Genomic DNA, 18,614 nt, shown 5'->3' with positions numbered 1-18,614 from the left:
TACAACCTTTCCAACTGACAAGGGACACGATGAAAGTCACGATACGAGAATGGAACGCCGTTGCGGCCTGGCACTGGGACATGCCAGACGACGATGTGTGCGGAATCTGTCGTAACCCGTACGATAGCACTTGCTCAAAGTGCAAGTTTCCTGGAGACGAGTGTCCGCTGTGTATGTACTATGTGGCGCATTGCTTGACTTGGGCTTACTCGAGGCAGTGCTGGGCGAATGCAACCACTCCTTCCATATGGTACGTATTGGTCTGACCGAGGATTGTGTGCATATCTAAGACGAATCCAGCACTGCATCATATCTTGGCTGAGGCAAGATAGCTCCCTTGAGAAATGCCCCATGTGCCGTCAGCGTAAGCAGTATATTGGATACCATGAAAGCCCACAGAGTCGGCTGACACGTTGGTGTAGCCTTCAAGTCGAAGAATCAGGTTGCGCCCACAGCCACCGAAGCCCCGGGACAACCGCAGGGACCGGGTACCAGCCCTCCCTGACTTGGTGAATATGAACCTATCTTCATAAGAGATTCGTTGTCGATCCCTTTTTGGAAGGCACAGTGAAAGATCTCGCGCCAGCGGTGCTTGGCTTCAACTTTGGAAAGCAGGAGTTTGGGTTCTTAGTTTGTTTCAATAGGCGCCAGGACTCGGTTGATACCCCAAGGATCTCTCTACAGCTGAACCCATGTGTTCATAACTCCCCCGCGTGTTTTATTCCCCGGTTGGTGGTTCGTTGGGAAGGGTAGTGTGCATGGACCACCATGTCCCTTCCCTTATCGATTCGCGCACCCTAGCACCCAGAGCTCCGTTAACTCCACACTTCCATCAATACCCCAACATGTCTACAAGCCCTAACACTTTAGGACGCTCGCCCATACCTCGCTCTACTCCTTCGCCGCGCTCAAACTCTCTAAACCGTGCTGAAGATGCTCCCGATGATGCGCATCCCGAGCAGCAGCAGCCTACCGACGCGCTGGGGCTGCAAGTTGAAATGCACGACGATGATGACATGCCATACCCTGAACCCAGCTCGGAACAACCGCTGCTCCCGCCACCAAACTTTCGACCTTTCTTTACCCTAATCGAAGATACTACCTCGGGCGAGCATTACCACCCTTACGTTCATTACGTCTTCGCCGACGATGACCCAACCATCTTGATTGCAGCCTCGATGCGAGGATTGGGATTGGATGATACGAGCTACCTACCACACGATGCGCAACCTGGCGACGAGAGGCTAAGAACCGAGGGAGGCGAACAAGAAGACGAGCAAGACGCACCGGTCGAGTCACCACTTCCGCCACCCATACCTGGCGTCAAGGAACACTACCTGATCATCGATATTGGAGCAGATGGACGTACAATCATGGATGCACAGTCATTGTCCTCGGAGTGGCAAATAACGGATACTGCCGTACGGATAGCTCCTTCGTTCGATGAAGATTCACCGGACCAGGGATACATGTTACGGATAGAAGGCGTCAAGATACCAAGGAAGAACAAGGGGAAAGGAAAAGGTCAAGCTGGGCTGCATAAGCTGGAAGAAGCAAGAGACAAACAAGGCGACATCTTCGCAGCCTTGGACGCGCTGGTACAGGGCATCGAGGAAGACCTGGAAGTTGCGGGGAAGATGACAGGTGTAAGATGGAGAGAAGGTGAGGACGGCACCATGGTAGACGTGCGCCAAGACGAAGTGGAAAAGACGGGCGATGAGCGATGATACCGCAAGTCATGAGACTCGCACCGGTTCTAGGCTGAAGATCCTATGGGGAATGCGCTGCGTCTAGGTACACGCTGGAAGTTTGGCCTCACAACTGTCTTGGTTGTTTTGAGCCTTAGAGGGACACATCAGTATATGCATTGGCGGCGTTGACCTTGTGTTCAAGATCACCGTTTGCGCCAACGACGTTATGCTTTCACCTGCCGCCGACAACAAACTCCTTGATCAAACCAAAAGCTCGTCGCAAGCGATCAGTCAGTCTACTGTCCACCAGGGTAGCCATCAAGTTCCATTGCACGGGTTGATACGTATGGTGCTAGTTTACATGGCCGTCATGTATACGGCAACGGCAACGGCAACCACGATATTCACCTTCCCCACCGAATAACTGAGGTTAAATACTCAGTGATTTCGTAACGTTTTGCCCTTGACGTCTCCCAGCATTTCGTTATAGCTCATAACAACCACAATCAATAAGATGTATGTTGGTGCCGAGGCACTGAGCGCAGCTTCCCAGCAGCGTGGGAGGGCAATGTTTGGAAAGAATATAATGCCTCAAACGGCGCAGGTTGTTGATAAGGGACCATTTTTTGGTAAATGCCGACAATCTAAATACAGCAAGTCTCTTTGAATGTTGTTGAGTATGCGAAGAATAAGAATACAAGAAGTTTTCTACATGTACAACTTGACGATAATCAATCATGTGTTAGCGCGACACTGACGCGAACGCGAGATTGGACGTTTCAGATAACTAATCGATTGTCGCATCCAAGCGCGACCGCGCTCCTTGCAACAACGAGCCAAGAATCAGTCTTCTATCTTGTATTTCTTAGTTCAGAGCTGCGCATCGTGGCGAAATGTGAGCATTAATGTTTTGTCCTTGCTTCTCACAGCAACATAGACCCGTGACGCTAACACTGTTTACGCAGACACCCACAGTTTGAACAAGCACCCTTCTGCTCCACTACCGTGCCCTGTTCCCCACAACTTGGTTGCTCACTAAATACACCCCAATATCCGAATCACGACTATGGTCCGGCCAACTACTAAAAGGAAGGTCGAGGATGAACATCATGCTACGTACGATAAGCGGCTGAGAACAGCGCCTTCATTCTCTAGTGGGTCGCGCATACCGGCATTGGGTACCCAAGATGCCCCGGTTGAGATTGAATCGAGTCCAGAGCCGGAGCAGAACACAACTCCGCCCCGTTCCACGCTCTCGGTAAAGGAATGGGGCCTTCCTGTGGATCTTTCTGGAGGTCGTCCGTACTACGCAATAGTTGGCCATGTACCTGGAATATACACAGGAAATTGGAAAGCTATAGAGGATGCATATCTCAGGGGGTATCAGGGAAACAAAAAAAAGAAGTTCAAAACCGTGGACGAAGCATGGGACTTTCTAGAGGAACACAGACACTTGGTCGAACAAGCACTGAACCGCGATCGTGGACGCGCCTACCTGACTAGCATCGGGAAAGCCCCGCCAGCCAAACCGCAGCCTAGACGATCTGCTGGTATCGCACAGCACCAATCGCCCTTGCCCTCGTCATCGTATACTCAATCCCGATCCTATTCAAATCAATCAGCAACTCCCGAGAGCGAGGATGAGTCGTTGACCCCCCAAACTGCTTTTCAACGGCCTAATTCTTCCCTGAATGGCCCCCAACCACGCGCAAACAACAACGTTGCCGCTGCGCCAGAGGTAACTCTAGATCCAGAACAGCATTATGTGGTTGACCTAATTATGGCGGGGTGCAACGTATTTTATACCGGTCCTGCGGGCTGCGGAAAGTCAGCTATCCTTAGAGTATTCAAGAAGAGACTTGAGGAGCAAAGGAAGATTATATTTGTGACTGCCCCCACAAATATTGCTGCACTTGCCATAGGAGGTCAAACTACATACAGCTACGCTGGCTGGCATATGGAGATTGGCAAGGAACCACTTAACAATCTAAAGAAGAGAGTATTGAAAGGCAGGCAGAAAGAATTATTCTGTAACACCGACGTCCTTGTCGTCGATGAGATCAGCATGGTGGAGAACAACTTCTTCGGACGTCTCAGTGAAGTAATGAAGTCCGCCAGGAACAGTAAGGAAGCTTTTGGTGGAGTACAAATCATTGTCACAGGAGACGTACGTGTACATACAATGTCTTCTCCGACATCGGCTAATGAATTCAGTTCTGTCAGCTGGCGCCCGTAAAGCCGTTCAGGTATTGCTTCACTTGCGGAGCCGAAAACGACCCGAACGCACCGCGGAATCCCACAGAATACGTATGCGGTAATTGTAGACATGTCTATTACGATGTCGACAAATGGGCTTTTCGTAGTCAAGCATGGAAGGTATAACACTTTAATCTATCTCATAGGCAAATCACTAAGGATAGCAGGAATGTAACTTTGTCAATATCAACCTATCGAAGATCCATCGGCAAGACGATCCATTCTTCAGATCTATTCTCAACAGGATCCGTCTCGGTAAGACCTCCAGCCCTCTGACTACAAGCCTTTCCCCGTTCAAAATATGATATCATATATGTGGTAGATATAGTTAACAAAGATGCTAATATATTATAGAGGGTATCATCCAGCCTGAGCATAAAGAAATCTTACTCAACCACGAGTCAGAGACGGAAGGGGCGATCGAGATATCTACTCACAAGGCCTTGGTCGCAAAGCAAAACAAGAAGAAGATCGACGAACTGCCGGGAAAAGCGATAGCTTACAGATGCAAGGACTTCTTCCTGTGGAAAGATCACCACAAGGGTGATATAAGCTTGAAAAAGTATTTACAGAGAGGCGATGGTGGCCACTTACATTATCTCGTAAGTGGAGATCCGGACTTTTCAAGCCTCTGCTAATGACGGACTGCAGAGCGACCATCGCTACGAAGCAGAATTGGACCTCAAGCAAAACATGCGCGTTGTACTACTACACAACCTCGCACCAGGCCTTGGCCTTGTCAATGGTTCACAAGGCACGATAATCGGCTTCGAGAGATATGACCCAGAGAAGCTACCCATAAAAGATAGCCCACTAACCGGTCCCCACGCACGCTACTGCGAAGAAGAAATTAAGCGATTCGCCGAGAGGAACGAGTTCCGACCTTGGCCGGTTGTGCGGTTCGACAACGGTCTCACAGAGACCATATATGCCGATTGCTCGGCCGCCGAACGTGGTGTCAGCGAGCCATTTAGCTTGCTTTCGAGGACGCAGATTCCACTCATGGCTGGGTATAGTGTGACGATACACAAAGCACAAGTTCGTTCCTCCTGACCAGAGATATGTGCGTACGCTAACATGACGACTAGGGTATGACGCTTGATAAGGTGAAGGTAGACTTGGCCAAGTCGTTCGAGACCGAACAGCCGTATGTTGCTCGTACGTAAATCTCTAAATCTACCCCTGGCATCGAGGCATTAGCTAATCATCTCAAACAGTCAGCAGAGCCAAGAGTCTACATGGTCTGACAGTGCTCTCACTTCCCGCCCACGGATTCGGTGGACGTAACAGAGAGGTCAAGGAGTTTCTTGACTCTTTTTCTAGGAATAGCGTCCAGGTGTTATGAGGAATAGTGGTTGCTGTGTCTTTTAGCAGCAGTCTCGCATCTTGAGGGTTGCGCGTAGCCGTCACGGGAGATTGCATAAACAGATGCATATGCTGCGAAGGAGGGTTTGGGTAGTCGTGGCGGCGTTTCGGGGTTTCGTGGAACATGTATGTATTGTACTTATATTTTACACATTACAAAGCATGTCCTTGACTATTCACCTTTCCAATCCTGTCCATCGTCCGGTTCCTTTATTTCGTTGTCAAGCGTAGAAGGTATAACACTTTGATCAATCTCATAAGTAGATCACTGAGGACAACATGAGTATAACTCCATCAGCCCTTTACATCCGGTCATGTCATTAGACCACGTCATCGGAAGACGGAGTCCATGGCCCTCCCGCACCCCATGCCGTAAGACTCACAAACTCCGCTCCGGCTTATCCCAGGCCCATCTCCGGCATATCTGTAGCTCTTCTCCTTTCTTGTACATAAGCACTGTCTTTACATTAGGTCATGTCAGGAGACCAAGCCATTAGGCCATGTAATCAGGAGGTAAACTTCATGGCCCTCTATCACCCCGTATGTTATTGCTTTTTGCTAGTATACATAGAGGTGGTGTTTTGAAACAGAGCTTGGGAAAGTGTATCTCCCCTTCTCTATGTGTCATAAATGCTCGTATAGGATTGTTGGAACTTTTATGAAGAAGCTGCTTCGTCACTGAAATACATGTATAAATTTAACAAAGAAACGGGGCTTCCGCCAGATCGAAAATCCATGCAGATGACGTAAAACCGATACAGAACCCGCCACCAGCTGATCGGCTTGTCATCGGGAAGCGGCACACAAGACTGTTGTAACAACATGGTGGTTTGGGAAAGGTGCAAACAAACCCACTGCCTGACTGAGGGTGGGGTGTACGCATGGTAAGTTATCCGAATATACGAGAGTAAGCTTACGTTTATGACGAACATCAGTACAAGATCGTCACAACAACACGAAGCTCAGGTTATTCTGGGAACAGTGGAAGTTCATTGCTCGGTCATTCGGAGGATAGAGTGTATGTATGCGAGGAAATAGATTAGTGTAACGTTAAGCTTACGAGAGAACCTTATGTTCTTAGCAGAACCTCGAAAAAGACTGCGAAGCAGATCAAAGTTGTGGGAACAGGCTACAAAGATGGCATCAAGGTACGTATTGAGGGATATATCACTGATATCATTAGCGAGACACTCGCAGTTCTATCATCGTGTGCTCTACACCAATTAATTGCCAACTCTCTCTTTCAACGCTCTATTTCAACGCCCTCCTAACTAAGAGCCTTTCTAAAAATGGCTCGTCTCAAGACGCTGAGCTTGATGCTTGCCATCCTCGCTGTAAGGGGCTGCGCAAAGTATGCCGGTGCCTGGTAACAGGATTGTATTCGATGAAGAAGAAAGCTATCTGCAGTGCAACGATATCTATATACGTTTGGCTTGTTGTTCACGTAGCTTCTCGAAGCATCTAAAGTGCCGAGGAAGCTCCGAAGGTTCCACCGAGGATCACCATAGCATCTGGGCTCTAGCCCGTTACACTCGCCCGGCTATTCATTACACCCATTGCGGCTTACGGGGAATACGACTACGTTATCACTTTCGGAGATGCGAATTGGATCTGTCACGTCAAAATCAGCATCATCACGTCTACCCTCGGCAATTCTGTCCATGTCGATGATACAACTGCGTGGTGCGCCGATGCCGGGGCTGCACTCGGAGCGGAAATCCATCACAACATACCCGCACAGGACATTGAGGCCTACCTCACCGACCTCGGCCCGGCTACTCAGATGGGAGATCACCATTTCGAGGTTGGCATCAACATGCGTTCTTTCTGGCTGATCCCAGAAATGAGGCCGCGGGTTGACATGATCACCAACTTTGATCTGGTTCCCCAAGGATTCTGCAATCAACGACAAGGAACCGTGGAAGTTGCACAGGATGCGGGAGAAATCGCCCCAAGAGCAGAATGCCCGGCTGGAAGTTTGTCGAGCTCAAGATTCGGTATCTGGACTGCGTGCTTCGCTTCATGTGCTAGGTTTTGATAATGTCGGTGGATTGGATCCATGGATAAACGGGGCACCTAGGTCGCAAAGATGTCAAGGCAGGATTCGGTATGTGGAAAGATGATTGCAATATCTGTTTACGCCTCTGTAAAACCGTTTGAGCTGGCGGAAGCTCATCTTTTGTCGACTCTATATTTTTGTAGTACAGAAAGCTTGATTGTAGAAACTCGAAAATCATAATTGTGATATCTTCATCAATTCTTTCCCTACAAGATCCCATTCCTGCTCATTTCCTTGTTCTTACTCGAGCTCCCCTCTAATCCCGCCATGAGTGCCTTATCCTCACCCGGAATTTTCATCTCAAATACGTCTCTCACAACCGCATACTCGTAATAACCACATCTGGCAATCGGCTCCGTCTTCTTGACATCAATCTTGCCATCTGTCAACACGCGCTCATTAATATGCACGCCCACAACTCTACCAATGACCACGTCGGCAGAACCCATGGGCGGATTGCCTGGAAGCCGGAGCGTGCTATAGTGTTCGCATTCAAACTTGACTGGACTGCGCTTCACCATTGGAATCTTAATCTCCCTTTCCCCACCATCAATCATTACGGCACTCAATCTACTGTCTTCTTTCTCCAGCCCCGCTTTCTCAAACTCATCAACGCCATAGGCTTCTTGAACTGCACTCGTGTTTACGGCGTCTCTCAGTTCGTAAGTCGCTAGGTTCCAAATAAACTTGCCGGTGGCTTCAACATTGCGGACTGTGTCTTTTTGAGAGTGCGTGGGCGTTTGGTTGGCGCTGAACATTATATATGGGGGATCGAAGGTGAGGTTATTGAATTGGGAGTAGGGGGCTAGGTTTGCGATGCCCGAGGGGGAGAGGGTAGATATCCAGCCTATGGGGCGGGGGATGACGCATGCCTGAGAGGGAGTGTTAGGGGTTTGATTTGGATTTGGCAAGCAGGTGTGTAAAGGGAAAATTCGTTTCGTATAATAGAACGGGATGAAAGAACATGTACCTTGAATGGATCATACGGGAGTCCATGATCCTCCTTGCCCGGCTGGTAAAACATGTTGAACGATGGTTTTCGGATGATGATTCCCGTATCAATTGCTACTTCAGTGTTTCCTTTCTACTTCCTGATACTGACAGTCAGCTTTCTAAATTCCAATATGTTTTATCACCCCTCTTGCTGATTATGATAGGAACGCCACTCAACGGGTATTGCGGGGTCCCACATGTCGCTAACATGCAGTAACCCGGAGCCGTGACGTATCTTCACCCCACTAAACCCGAGCTCAGATCCTCTTCCGGTATAGCTTCCCTATGCCAACAGAACTCTAGCCTTCTTTGTAATTGCAAGGTGTGAGGTACCAACATCCTAGCTCTGAAAGAAAGAAAGAAACATTTTGCAATTGTGTGAACAACATCCTACTGTTTCTCGCCTTTACTTCAAGATCATGACCACAGCAAGCATAGAAGACGACAACATCCTGATAACAGGCGCATCCTCCGGTCTCGGTCTCGCCTTCCTACAACACTACGCCTCCCTCCCCTCACACCCACCCATCATAGCCTTAGATGCCCAGCCCCTTCCACCACACATACACTATTCCAACCTGCAATTCCACCAAATAGACATCACATCCCACAAAGACATTCAAAGCCTCGCCGAGGACTACGCTTCAACGCCCATAAAGTTAGTCATACACTGCGCCGGCATCCGCGGCCTCGTACCCTCTGTAGTGGCCGAAGAAAAAGAAGCCCGTCAAAATGTAGCAGCCACCGAGAGCATGCAAGCAATGGACCACGAAACCATGGTGCGGACGTTTGAAATCAACACTTGGGGGACGTTTAATGTGATAAGGTCGTTTCTCCCGAACTTGCTCATGTCGTTCAAGAAAAGGGTTGACACAGAGCTTCCGGATTACTTGCTTGGGACTTCTTCAAGCATCTCTATGCCCAAAGTCATAATCCTGTCATCACGCATGGGTTCCATCACTGCGAATACAGCCGGCGGCGGATACGCATACCGGGCTAGTAAAGCGGCGCTGAATGCGGTGGTCAAGAGTTTCGTGCTCGATGTTCCTCACGTTCAGTTTTTGATGCTGCACCCGGGGAGGGTGGAGACGCAGCTGGTGGAGTGGAAGGAGGAGGGTACTATTAGCGTCGAGGAGAGCGTGGGGGATTGCTTAGAAGTTATGGGAAGGTTGAATGAGTGGTTTGATGAGACTGGGAGGAAGGTGTCGGGGAAGCTTGTGGATCGGTTCGGGGTAGAGATTCCATGGTAGGCTCATCTTGGAATTAACTCACTATCTATCACACGCGGACAGCCTTGGGTGCCGATGGAGAAGAGTGTTCAGGGGCGCCGTCGATAGATCTGCCTCAACTACTAGGGTATGTCTAGTATCCCTGATACATATACATTTACTCTATAAGTTACACGATCTAACAACAGCTAAACCTATGTTGCTAACATTCCCCTGTTGCGTATATGATAGCCTGCATGCTCAATTTGAGATTACCGTTTAGTTACACCTAGGGTGTCATAGAATACTTGAAAGTGTTGGTAAGCACCTAATAGGCGTGTGTGGTGACTACAGTTGTTGTACATTAGTATGTTAAGTGTATGACTTGGGTGGCTACGTCATGAGGCTCGCTATCGATAAAACATCCCTTGGCATTGTTGCTGAGTCAAGCAGAGCGGCCCAAGTTGTCGCAACTACCAAACACCCACCGTACTGACAGCCTTTGCACAACGTCGCGATACCGGATACCGTGCAATACAGTGCTATGTCTCATCGAAAAATCCCGACGAAACAAAACCGAAGATTACGCCGCCCTTGAGTTTCATACACCCTCCGCTGACGCCGCCGCCGACTGACGAGAGATCGTCCGCGCAAGCTCCTCGAGTTATCGCACTCTTCCAGGAGATCCGAGCTGGAAAGCATTTCTATTGCTAACCTTGGACGGAATTTTTGCTAGTGCCAGGGGAGATTGACGAGGTACAGCGTCTGCTAGATCGAGACGAGGAGCTGTTGGGGTTTGTAGAAGACAAGATACGGTGGGTGCACTTAATATATGATAAGTTAGGCATGGTAGCTAATGCCAGAGGTGGTTAGGTATGATTACTACGTTGAAAAGCACCTGCTTGTTGTTCGAATACCTACAACTGTGCACGAATATCTCATTGCTCGCGTCGAGGACGCTATGTTAAACTAACTGAAATCAATCCGTGAGAGATCGGGCAATACGGCGACATTCGCGCAGAAAGTGGAGCCTCTTCGGTCTAGTAAGATATGTTTTCCATCGGGATCGAAGCATGAGCCAGACGCGTCCTTCTGGCACGAGGATGCGGATTACCCTGGAGTTATCACTGAGGTTTCGTACTCACAAAAGAGAGAGGTTAGACCGGCTAGCTGAAAACTACCTTCTAGACTCGGATGCTAGCGTGCAGGCTGTTATTGGGTTAGACATTGAATATGGTAAGAAAGGGACACGCAAGGCTACATTAACATTATGGCGAGCGCAGGTAATCCACGCTTCTACAGGAGATGAGCTTCGTGTAGAGATAGAGGTCAAAGACGAAGTAGGTTACTTATGCAATCCTCTTCTACCGGTAATATTCTAACATTCATAAAAGGTCTTTCGTGACGCTTCAGGCAACACTACCAACTCACCAGGCTTGCACCTTCACCTTCGCGATTTTGCGCATGAAGAGTTAGTGCAGGAACAGCTTGGAAATCAAGATGAAGAAATACATATCTCGAGCCAGCAGCTTTGCCAATTTCTTGATGCAGCTGAGCGCAGAGTACGACTACAGTCTGGCTTACTAACGAGGAACATCATCCCTCCTAGCATTACAAAGAGGAGAAGATCAGAAACACCTCCAGAAGAGATTGGCTCAGAAGATGAAGTGCGATACAACTAACAAGAACGAAAGGTAGTGAAGCGCTTAGAAGGAAATGACAGCGATTACAAAGATACGTAAAAGGAGATAAGGAATAACCTTCACGTTTATAGCGTCTCGCATTAACTGTAATCGCTTTCATGCGTATACAGATATAGTCCCGAAAAGGCTGGAAAAGGACTATGCATGTTTTTGTTAATCATGCCGATGACTTGGTGGATATTGGGGGCTATTAGTAGACCTGTATCAACGACATTATGAGCCAACTGCGCATTTTAGAAATCCGAAAAAAACAAACATTATAGGCTTGTAATGAGTACGTAGAGAGTCTCAAAGTCATTATTATGTCGCATACGATGATCCAAGACGATCATAGTGACCTGTAATCAGCTACTGCTGTATACATAGCAGCTCTTTATATGCCACACAACCGGACATCTGCTGAGTGTGCGTAGTGGTCCTCGGGGGGACATGACATCCTGCACGACGAGACCAATAGACAAATGTATACTTCAAGCCTCCCAATCCCAGCATGTCCACCATGAAAGCTCATCAAGATCATCCACTTGACAGCGAACTCATGAGCTCCAGACCCCTGTTCACTTCCCCTTTCCTCGAGTTCCCTTCTTACCACCCTTTTTGCTCTTGTTCTTCTCGCCCAACGAGCCATCAAGCAGCGCGTTAAAAGTCTCGCTTCGTGTCTTGGGCGCTTGGTCTGGTGTCGGTACTACAATCTCCTCTTCCTGCCCGTTCTGTGTTGAAAGCCGTTTGTTGCGATTCCGTGTCACTCTTGCCTCGGCTTTTGAAGGCGTAGCTTCTGCTTCGGCATCGTCTACTGTGGCTCGCTGCGCCTTGTCCTTCTTTGGGGGTCTGCCACGTTTCCTGGGTTGCGTAGTGTTGACGTCTGGTTCGGCCTCTGGTTTTGGTTCTGCGGCTGAAGTGGAGACTTCAGGTGTATCGTCGGCAGATGCATCGGTGCTCTCTGCGCTCTGTCTTGCCTGTTCCTTTGCCTTCTTAGCCTCCTTCTTGGCCTTTGTCTTTTGTGTTTTTGTCTTCTTCTTCCCCTTCTTCGACGCTTCGGAGTCAATGTCCATGGGCTCGGTGGCGTCAACGCGCGCCTTCTTCGCCGCTGGCTCTGCCTCTTCTAGTCCTCCCAGTACTTGATCAGAGTCCTCACCATGGCCATCAACTTCGTCCACGCCCCTCTTCTTAGGCGTCGCATCTTCACTTTGCACTTCCTTTCCATCGTCGTCGAACTTCTTGTTCACCATCTTCTGTGCTTTCAGGTGCGCCCTTGCCTTTTCCTTGGCCATGCGCTCCCGCCTTTCCAGATCGTACTTGTCATTGCCCGCCAAACCATGCTTGATGAACCGTCCTGCGGCTGCTACATCCAGACGCGCCCTGTTTTCTTTGTTCTTATCCCGCTCCTCAGCCTCACGAATCTTGCTGTTGTACCCCTTCAGACGCGCAATCTCCTTGAAGATGGGGTGTTCTGTCACATCCACACCCGAAGCTTTCAGAACAGAAAACAAGATGGATTCGATCGCGTAGGCGGAGAGAGTGTATAGCTTGGCCTTGTCGAGCAACGGAAGCGATGACGCGGTCGTATGGAGTGGTTTTGAGAGCAGAGGTTCGAGCGTCGCCGTGAGTTCGTCAATGTTGACTTCAAGGTCCTCTACGAGTTCGGGGAGATCTATTTGCGGATCCATGATTGCGATTTGGCTGTCGCGATCAGTAATCTGGTGGTGTCTGGGTAAGTGACAAACGGCGACAGTGGAGTCGGGACTGTTCCGTGTTGCGCTCTCAGTCAGGTACAAGCCAAAGAAAAGTTGCGGGTCGAGCGGAAGCGCAAGGCGTAAACCCGCCCTAGCTCCGACTCCGAGCCCTCAAGACCTCGCAACTCACTACATCATGCTTTCACCCTGAAAAGCCCAAGTTGTGTTGCTTGAGCAAGTCGTTCAAGCTGTCTTTCCTCTCAATTTCACCGCTTCTCGCTAGGCTTCGGCCTCGAATACCGCACATCACAACGAGATGCGCCCGCGGTAGCAATTGCGCGAGCCGTGTGGCTTATTACCAAATGCGTGGCTTCATGTCGAGCTGGCAAAAGGCAGAAAGCGCGAGTTCCGATGAAACTCGTGGGGAGAAGTATGTCTTGTGATATATTCACTCTACCAATGCTCACAAGAGACAGCAAGGATGCAATCAACGAAGCCGCCCCTCCACAAACCCCACCTGATACCGTTGGCTTCTACCGGCTAAAGCCCGTGCTCGATCGAAGAATCCATATAATCGGTATCGGGAATGTGGGCTGCTTCATTGCGCATGCTCTCCGTGGCGTTGTGAATGCTCCTCCTGTGACGTTGATCTTTAAGCATTGGGACAGACTGAAGGAGTGGAATGAGTCGCCGCAAAGACTTACACTCGTCACCGACGGAGACAGCGAATTCCGTGACGGATACGACGCCGAACTAGCTATACCACGTATACGATACCATGGCAAGGAAGTAGGCTTGAATCCCCCCAAGGCAGAAACCGAAAAAGGATCACCACCCATCTTCACAGGAGAGTCGAGAGAGCCCATCAACTCGCTAATTGTATGCTGCAAAGCGCCATATGTACTTCAAAACCTCTCTGCAGTAAAGCACCGACTGCATAAAGACTCCGTCATTCTCTTCCTCCAAAACGGCATGGGTATCGTCGAGGAAGTGAACAAGGAAATCTTCCCTGATCCAGCGACAAGGCCATACTATATGCTAGGCATCAATTCACACGGCCTACACACGTCGCCCTCGCAGCGTTTCACAACCGTCCACGCAGGCTACGGCACAATCTCCCTCGGCATCCTCCCCCCACGAACGCGAGCGCGACCCCTCATCACCCTACATCCCCGACGTAAAATTCACCGCAAAGCACGACGGCCCAATCTACCCGGATCCCCCCACAACGCTCAACCCAGAATACCCAGAGCCCTCCAGTGCAAAGTTCCCCTTCACACCTAACCAACGCTACCTCCTGCGTACCCTGCTGCGCGCCCCCCGTTCTGGGCGGCGCCTCCTTCTCGCCCCCAGATCTCCTCCAAATGCAACTCGACAAGCTTGCCATAAACTGCATCATCAATCCCCTCACCGTGCTCCTGGACGCCCGAAATGGTGCTCTATTGAACAACTGGGCTTTATCCCGTACCATGCGGCTCCTCCTCGCTGAAATCAGCCTCGTCATCCGTTCACTGCCTGAACTGCAATATATACCCAACGTAGCCCAGCGCTTCGACCCAGGCCGCCTGGAAACCGGTGTCGTGGCTATTGCACACCGCACGAGGGACAATGTAAGCAGTATGCTGGCGGATGCGAGACAGGGCGTACAAACGGAGATTGAGTATATTAATGGGTGGATTGTGAAGAGAGGGGAGGAGCTGGGGATTAGGTGTTCGATGAATTATATGGTTATGCAGTTGGTCAAGGGTAAGACGATTATGGTGCAGCATGAGCTTGAAGATGAGGTCCCGCTTTTGCCGAGGAAGGGCGGTGGGAGGGCTGAGGGCGAAGTTGTGCTCAAGGAGGGGGTGGCTGGAGTGCAGGATAAGAAAAGTGAGAAATGAAGTTGATACACCAAAAATCAAACGCATGAGAATTTTACTGATACTGCTGCGTGTTTTTGTAACCTCGAGACTGTTGATTGATTCAAACTACGACGTACGATCCTATTCCCATTCTCACTCCCCTACCACACCACTCTTCTTATCCTCCATCCAACAACAAAAGTATAGTACAATTAAGATAAAAATTCCTAGCCAGCCAACCAACCAACCAACCTGCTTGAACATTCTCTCCCTTACCCAGCTTTATCCATGCCAGGTTCCACGCAAAGAAAAAAGAGTACCAGCCTCCTGGTATATCAATGTTTCCCTTGTTCCTCCTCCCAACCGGTGTTGGAAGCCAACTTCCCGATCAAAGCTTATGCGATATATGTGTGTAACCAAGACCAAGGAAAAAAAAAGTGCGCCTGTTTTGTATGACAAAGAACACGCACTCTCCAATCTAACGATACTCCTGCTATCCATGGAGCTTTCCACTGCCATGGATAAACTGATAGGATGAAAAAAAAACTAAGAAATGACAATAGGAAAACAATGCTGAGGGTGATGAATCCAACCTGGTCTCATTCAAGCGACAAAACCCCGGATAATGCAAAATGGAAAAGATGAAAAAATGTGCTTGCTAATCAGACTGATTTAGTCGAAGCCTCCGGGCATGGAACCAGGAATCATTAAGCTGAGCCTCTCGTCCTTCTTCTTCACCTGTACGGTTTGTGATGGGTGGGGATTCGATATCGAGCGCTGGCGCTGCCTAAAAGACATATCGGTCACGTCTTTTACGTCGAGCGATTTGCTGACCTCTTCGTGGAGTTGAGCATCAGCTTCGTCTTCGATCGTCTTCTCCTCGTCCACGGTCAACGTAGGTATCGGTGAAGTTGTCTCCTTGTCCGGCTGTACGGCTGGAGCATTCGAAGTAGTGCTGTTGTTGGATAGGATGGTGTTGCCAATGGAGATTCGTTTAAGATTCACCTCGCCCTTTGTTCGAAATGGATCTTCTTCACTCTTTCTTGGCTCCATTGCGGATGCTGGGCCATCTACCGTAATGTCCCTGGGCTCAAAAGAGACGACGCTCTCTTCACTCATTCTCTGCTCGCCATTTGAGAATGTTGGACTTCTTGCGCCATCTCTTAAAGGAATAAATGACGGTACCACACCTCCACCAACTCTTGTCCAGAACATGCGCTCTCGAAGCCGGACACTCTCTTCCCATGTTGACTTTTTCTCTTCTTCAGTTTCCGCTCGCCAGTGGCCCGCAGCTATCATACGAAGGAAACCGATGTAGTCGCACGTTGCCCGAACTCGACCTAAACACCAGTCGCACAGGGGGTAGCGTTGCGAGTCCTCGGTATCTGCAGGCTTGAAGCGGAACTTTCGTGCGTACTGGTCACCCATCCTTGCTTCTCCACATAGCGAGCAGGGGAAAACAGGTACTCGGAACTTGGATGATGGCGCGGGGTTCGGCTCTACGACGAGAGATCCAGAAGTGATGCTGTTCAGCACTGTACGGCGTGCCATCCAAGAGAGACCAGGTGCAATGTCCAGACGTAATGTCGGCTCAATATCTTCAATCAAAGCACGCTTGTAAAACTTTTCGTCCTTTAGGTTGGGCATCGCAGAGTTTGCTACTGACTCACGGGGTGAGTTGGCAGCCGAAGTGGGTGACTTTGAGGGTAGAGAGGTCGTAGAGCTATTGGTCAGCGATCCAAGGCCAAGTACACCAAGACTGCCGTAGCTGCCGCTCGAACTACGGCTCGGTGGCGCCGAATTGCGAGCGCTAATTTTGAGCATATCCTGAAACTCCTTGAATGCAGTAAGATCGGACCGGAGAACTGGGTGGATGAGATGGGAGAAGTGGAGCGGGTGGTCTGGAGTAATATCATCGGTGCCTGGGGTGCTGGGTGTGAGGTTCATGGCTTCAAACAGCTTGCTCATCTTGTCTGCAGGTGTGAGGCCTGGCGTAGAAGGCGCGGTGGTGCTAAGAATGTGGCTGTCGTTATCGTCGCCGTGTTGGCTCATTTTTTCCACTACGCCTTTGAGATCCTGTAATTGGTCCTGGAGAGAATGCTGGAGTACGGCAGCATCACCTAGTTGTTGCTTTAGTTGTTCACTGCGCTTCTCAGACGCTTCTGTCTCTTTTCGTGCAGCTGCAACCATCTAAGAAGACAATTAGTTTTGTCATGCTAGCACGCATCGTACTACTCACCACATTGGCCTCCTCGAACAGCGCAGCCGTCAAAGCCTCAACCTCACTGTCCGTCTTCCGCTTAGCTGCCTCTGCTACCGCCCTTCGCTTGCGCTCTTCTTGTAGCTCGCTCGTCAACTGCTTCTCCATTTTGTCGTAGACAACCTTGTCGACCAGGAGGCCCTTTGCGACCTTCTCTTCATGCACGCGTACCTGGACCTCCAAGCGTGCCAGCTTCTCTCGCGCTGCTTCCAGCTCATGCCGCGTTTGCTGTAATGAATCGTCGAGCATGGTGGAGTGGTTAATGGCGTTGATCAGCTTGGTGCTGAGGGTCGAGACTTCCTGGCTGAAATCGGGATGCGAGTCGGTAGAGTCGTGACGAGAGAGGGCGGGTTGCGGTGTGGCTGCTCGGGGATCGGGAATGGTGTTCATGCCATCGCTCTCGGACTGCGACTGCGACTGGGCGCTGGCGGTTCTGGCGAGTTGAGGCGTGGAAATAGAGCGGGTTACGTGATTCTTGGGCATAGGCGATAAGGAGCGCAGGCGCGAGGGGGTCATGTTGCCTGAGCCGTGGACCCAAGGGGCCGAGTGTGCTATGAAACTGCTGGGCAAGAGGACATTAGTGTTTCGTTTGGTAGCAGCAGCGATGGCGGCTGAGGAAGGAGGGCATTCGTGAGGCATCCCGACGTTTGCGCCATGCTCATGCCAGGGTCTAGACATACGCGTATTCAGCCATTGTGTGTGACAGAGCGATGCGACTTGGTCTGTTATCTCGTGCAGCGCATTACACAGCCGATGGGTGTCGGCTATCGGATACAGGGCGCCGTCTCAGGAGGCTCTGACAAAGGAGTGACGATGGGTAGGCGCGAGGGACCGCGGACGAGTACGGCGGGCTGAGTCTACTGGCTAAACATCTGGTTCTGCTATCGAGACACAGGCTGTCAAGCAAGACACGTGGTGAGGTCGGATGAAATAACAACAAGGTACACAAGTACACAAAGACAGCCGGTTGCCGGGTTGGTGAGAGAAGGGCAGCGACGACTGTGGAAAGTGACGCGGATGATGGAACTGCGAGAGATGACCACATGGAACGGGCAGGTGGTGGATAGGGCCGGAGCCACAGTCGGCGGAGGCGGCGCTTACGCTTCGATCGCGTACCAGCCCCGCGCCCCCCAGTGCATTTACGGACTGACGACGCCCAACGAGGCCCTGCATCCAGGCCATTTTCAATAGTCTGCACTTTCTGCAAATACTGTAATAGGTACTCCATTGCCAAGCTGCGCAGGAATGCGCATGTCCTGTCAACCCGAGGCCCGCCACTGTGACAGAGGCTCGCTGCCGTCACCGACTCGACAAGGACCTGGTGTTTAGTTACTTGCTTGCCCCTGGCTTAACCAAAGGCCAAGTCACACGTACCACGGTACCTACTTCCATAGACCTGCACCAGCCACGCCCAGCAACGGGAGCGCTACCCGTTGACATCATCATGCCTACCAGCCAAGCCATTACGGTCCATCCTGCTTCCGTGACCACGAGTGCTGCGTCCTGGCCTGCGCTGAGCCTCTTCAGCCTCGTGCTCGTATCCACCACCTTGTTGCCACTAG

General features: G+C 50.3%; 10 protein-coding genes across 10 annotated transcripts; 7 read left to right on the top strand and 3 right to left on the bottom strand.

The window, feature by feature from the left end:
• Positions 1–93: 93 nt before the first annotated feature.
• On the top strand, positions 94–322 carry PtrM4_039690 (uncharacterized protein; the record flags this gene model as incomplete). The annotated part of the gene is made up of 3 exons (XM_001937692.2): positions 94–171; positions 219–250; positions 301–322. 3 exons carry the CDS (start codon positions 94–96, stop codon positions 320–322), a joined length of 132 nt encoding a protein of 43 aa, XP_001937727.2.
• Positions 323–845: 523 nt separating this feature from the next.
• On the top strand, positions 846–1,727 carry PtrM4_039680 (uncharacterized protein; the record flags this gene model as incomplete). The annotated part of the gene is made up of 1 exon (XM_066104344.1): positions 846–1,727. The coding sequence occupies one exon, from the start codon at positions 846–848 to the stop codon at positions 1,725–1,727; it is 882 nt and encodes a 293-aa protein (XP_065958908.1).
• Positions 1,728–2,757: 1,030 nt separating this feature from the next.
• PtrM4_039670 (ATP-dependent DNA helicase PIF1) lies at positions 2,758–5,292 on the top strand (the record flags this gene model as incomplete). Its single annotated transcript, XM_066104343.1, has 7 exons — positions 2,758–3,858; positions 3,906–4,067; positions 4,115–4,202; positions 4,302–4,549; positions 4,599–4,985; positions 5,036–5,105; positions 5,165–5,292. The coding sequence occupies 7 exons, from the start codon at positions 2,758–2,760 to the stop codon at positions 5,290–5,292; spliced, it is 2,184 nt and encodes a 727-aa protein (XP_065958907.1).
• A 1,309-nt stretch (positions 5,293–6,601) lies between these two features.
• Positions 6,602–7,350, top strand: PtrM4_039660 (uncharacterized protein; the record flags this gene model as incomplete). The annotated part of the gene is made up of 2 exons (XM_001937694.1): positions 6,602–6,646; positions 6,835–7,350. 2 exons carry the CDS (start codon positions 6,602–6,604, stop codon positions 7,348–7,350), a joined length of 561 nt encoding a protein of 186 aa, XP_001937729.1.
• A 227-nt stretch (positions 7,351–7,577) lies between these two features.
• PtrM4_039650 (Flavin-Reduct domain containing protein) lies at positions 7,578–8,395 on the bottom strand (the record flags this gene model as incomplete). Its single annotated transcript, XM_001937695.1, has 2 exons — positions 7,578–8,243; positions 8,342–8,395. The coding sequence occupies 2 exons, from the start codon at positions 8,393–8,395 to the stop codon at positions 7,578–7,580; spliced, it is 720 nt and encodes a 239-aa protein (XP_001937730.1).
• A 388-nt stretch (positions 8,396–8,783) lies between these two features.
• Positions 8,784–9,614, top strand: PtrM4_039640 (uncharacterized protein; the record flags this gene model as incomplete). The annotated part of the gene is made up of 1 exon (XM_001937696.1): positions 8,784–9,614. The coding sequence occupies one exon, from the start codon at positions 8,784–8,786 to the stop codon at positions 9,612–9,614; it is 831 nt and encodes a 276-aa protein (XP_001937731.1).
• A 1,191-nt stretch (positions 9,615–10,805) lies between these two features.
• PtrM4_039630 (uncharacterized protein) lies at positions 10,806–11,254 on the top strand (the record flags this gene model as incomplete). Its single annotated transcript, XM_066104342.1, has 3 exons — positions 10,806–10,808; positions 10,856–10,912; positions 10,967–11,254. 3 exons carry the CDS (start codon positions 10,806–10,808, stop codon positions 11,252–11,254), a joined length of 348 nt encoding a protein of 115 aa, XP_065958906.1.
• A 578-nt stretch (positions 11,255–11,832) lies between these two features.
• On the bottom strand, positions 11,833–12,942 carry PtrM4_039620 (Sas10-Utp3 multi-domain protein; the record flags this gene model as incomplete). Its single annotated transcript, XM_066104341.1, has 2 exons — positions 11,833–12,226; positions 12,308–12,942. 2 exons carry the CDS (start codon positions 12,940–12,942, stop codon positions 11,833–11,835), a joined length of 1,029 nt encoding a protein of 342 aa, XP_065958905.1.
• Positions 12,943–13,310: 368 nt separating this feature from the next.
• PtrM4_039610 (uncharacterized protein) lies at positions 13,311–14,908 on the top strand (the record flags this gene model as incomplete). The annotated part of the gene is made up of 5 exons (XM_066104340.1): positions 13,311–13,378; positions 13,425–13,938; positions 13,991–14,249; positions 14,302–14,820; positions 14,901–14,908. 5 exons carry the CDS (start codon positions 13,311–13,313, stop codon positions 14,906–14,908), a joined length of 1,368 nt encoding a protein of 455 aa, XP_065958904.1.
• A 556-nt stretch (positions 14,909–15,464) lies between these two features.
• On the bottom strand, positions 15,465–17,746 carry PtrM4_039600 (Sec2p multi-domain protein; the record flags this gene model as incomplete). The annotated part of the gene is made up of 3 exons (XM_001937699.2): positions 15,465–16,982; positions 17,032–17,611; positions 17,733–17,746. The coding sequence occupies 3 exons, from the start codon at positions 17,744–17,746 to the stop codon at positions 15,465–15,467; spliced, it is 2,112 nt and encodes a 703-aa protein (XP_001937734.2).
• Positions 17,747–18,614: the final 868 nt, after the last annotated feature.

This window comes from Pyrenophora tritici-repentis, chromosome 10 (genome assembly GCF_003171515.1).
Source record: "Pyrenophora tritici-repentis strain M4 chromosome 10, whole genome shotgun sequence".
NCBI lineage: Eukaryota > Fungi > Ascomycota > Dothideomycetes > Pleosporales > Pleosporaceae > Pyrenophora > Pyrenophora tritici-repentis.
Note: the sequence above shows the minus strand (reverse complement) of the source record. Positions and strands in the feature narration are given on the sequence as shown.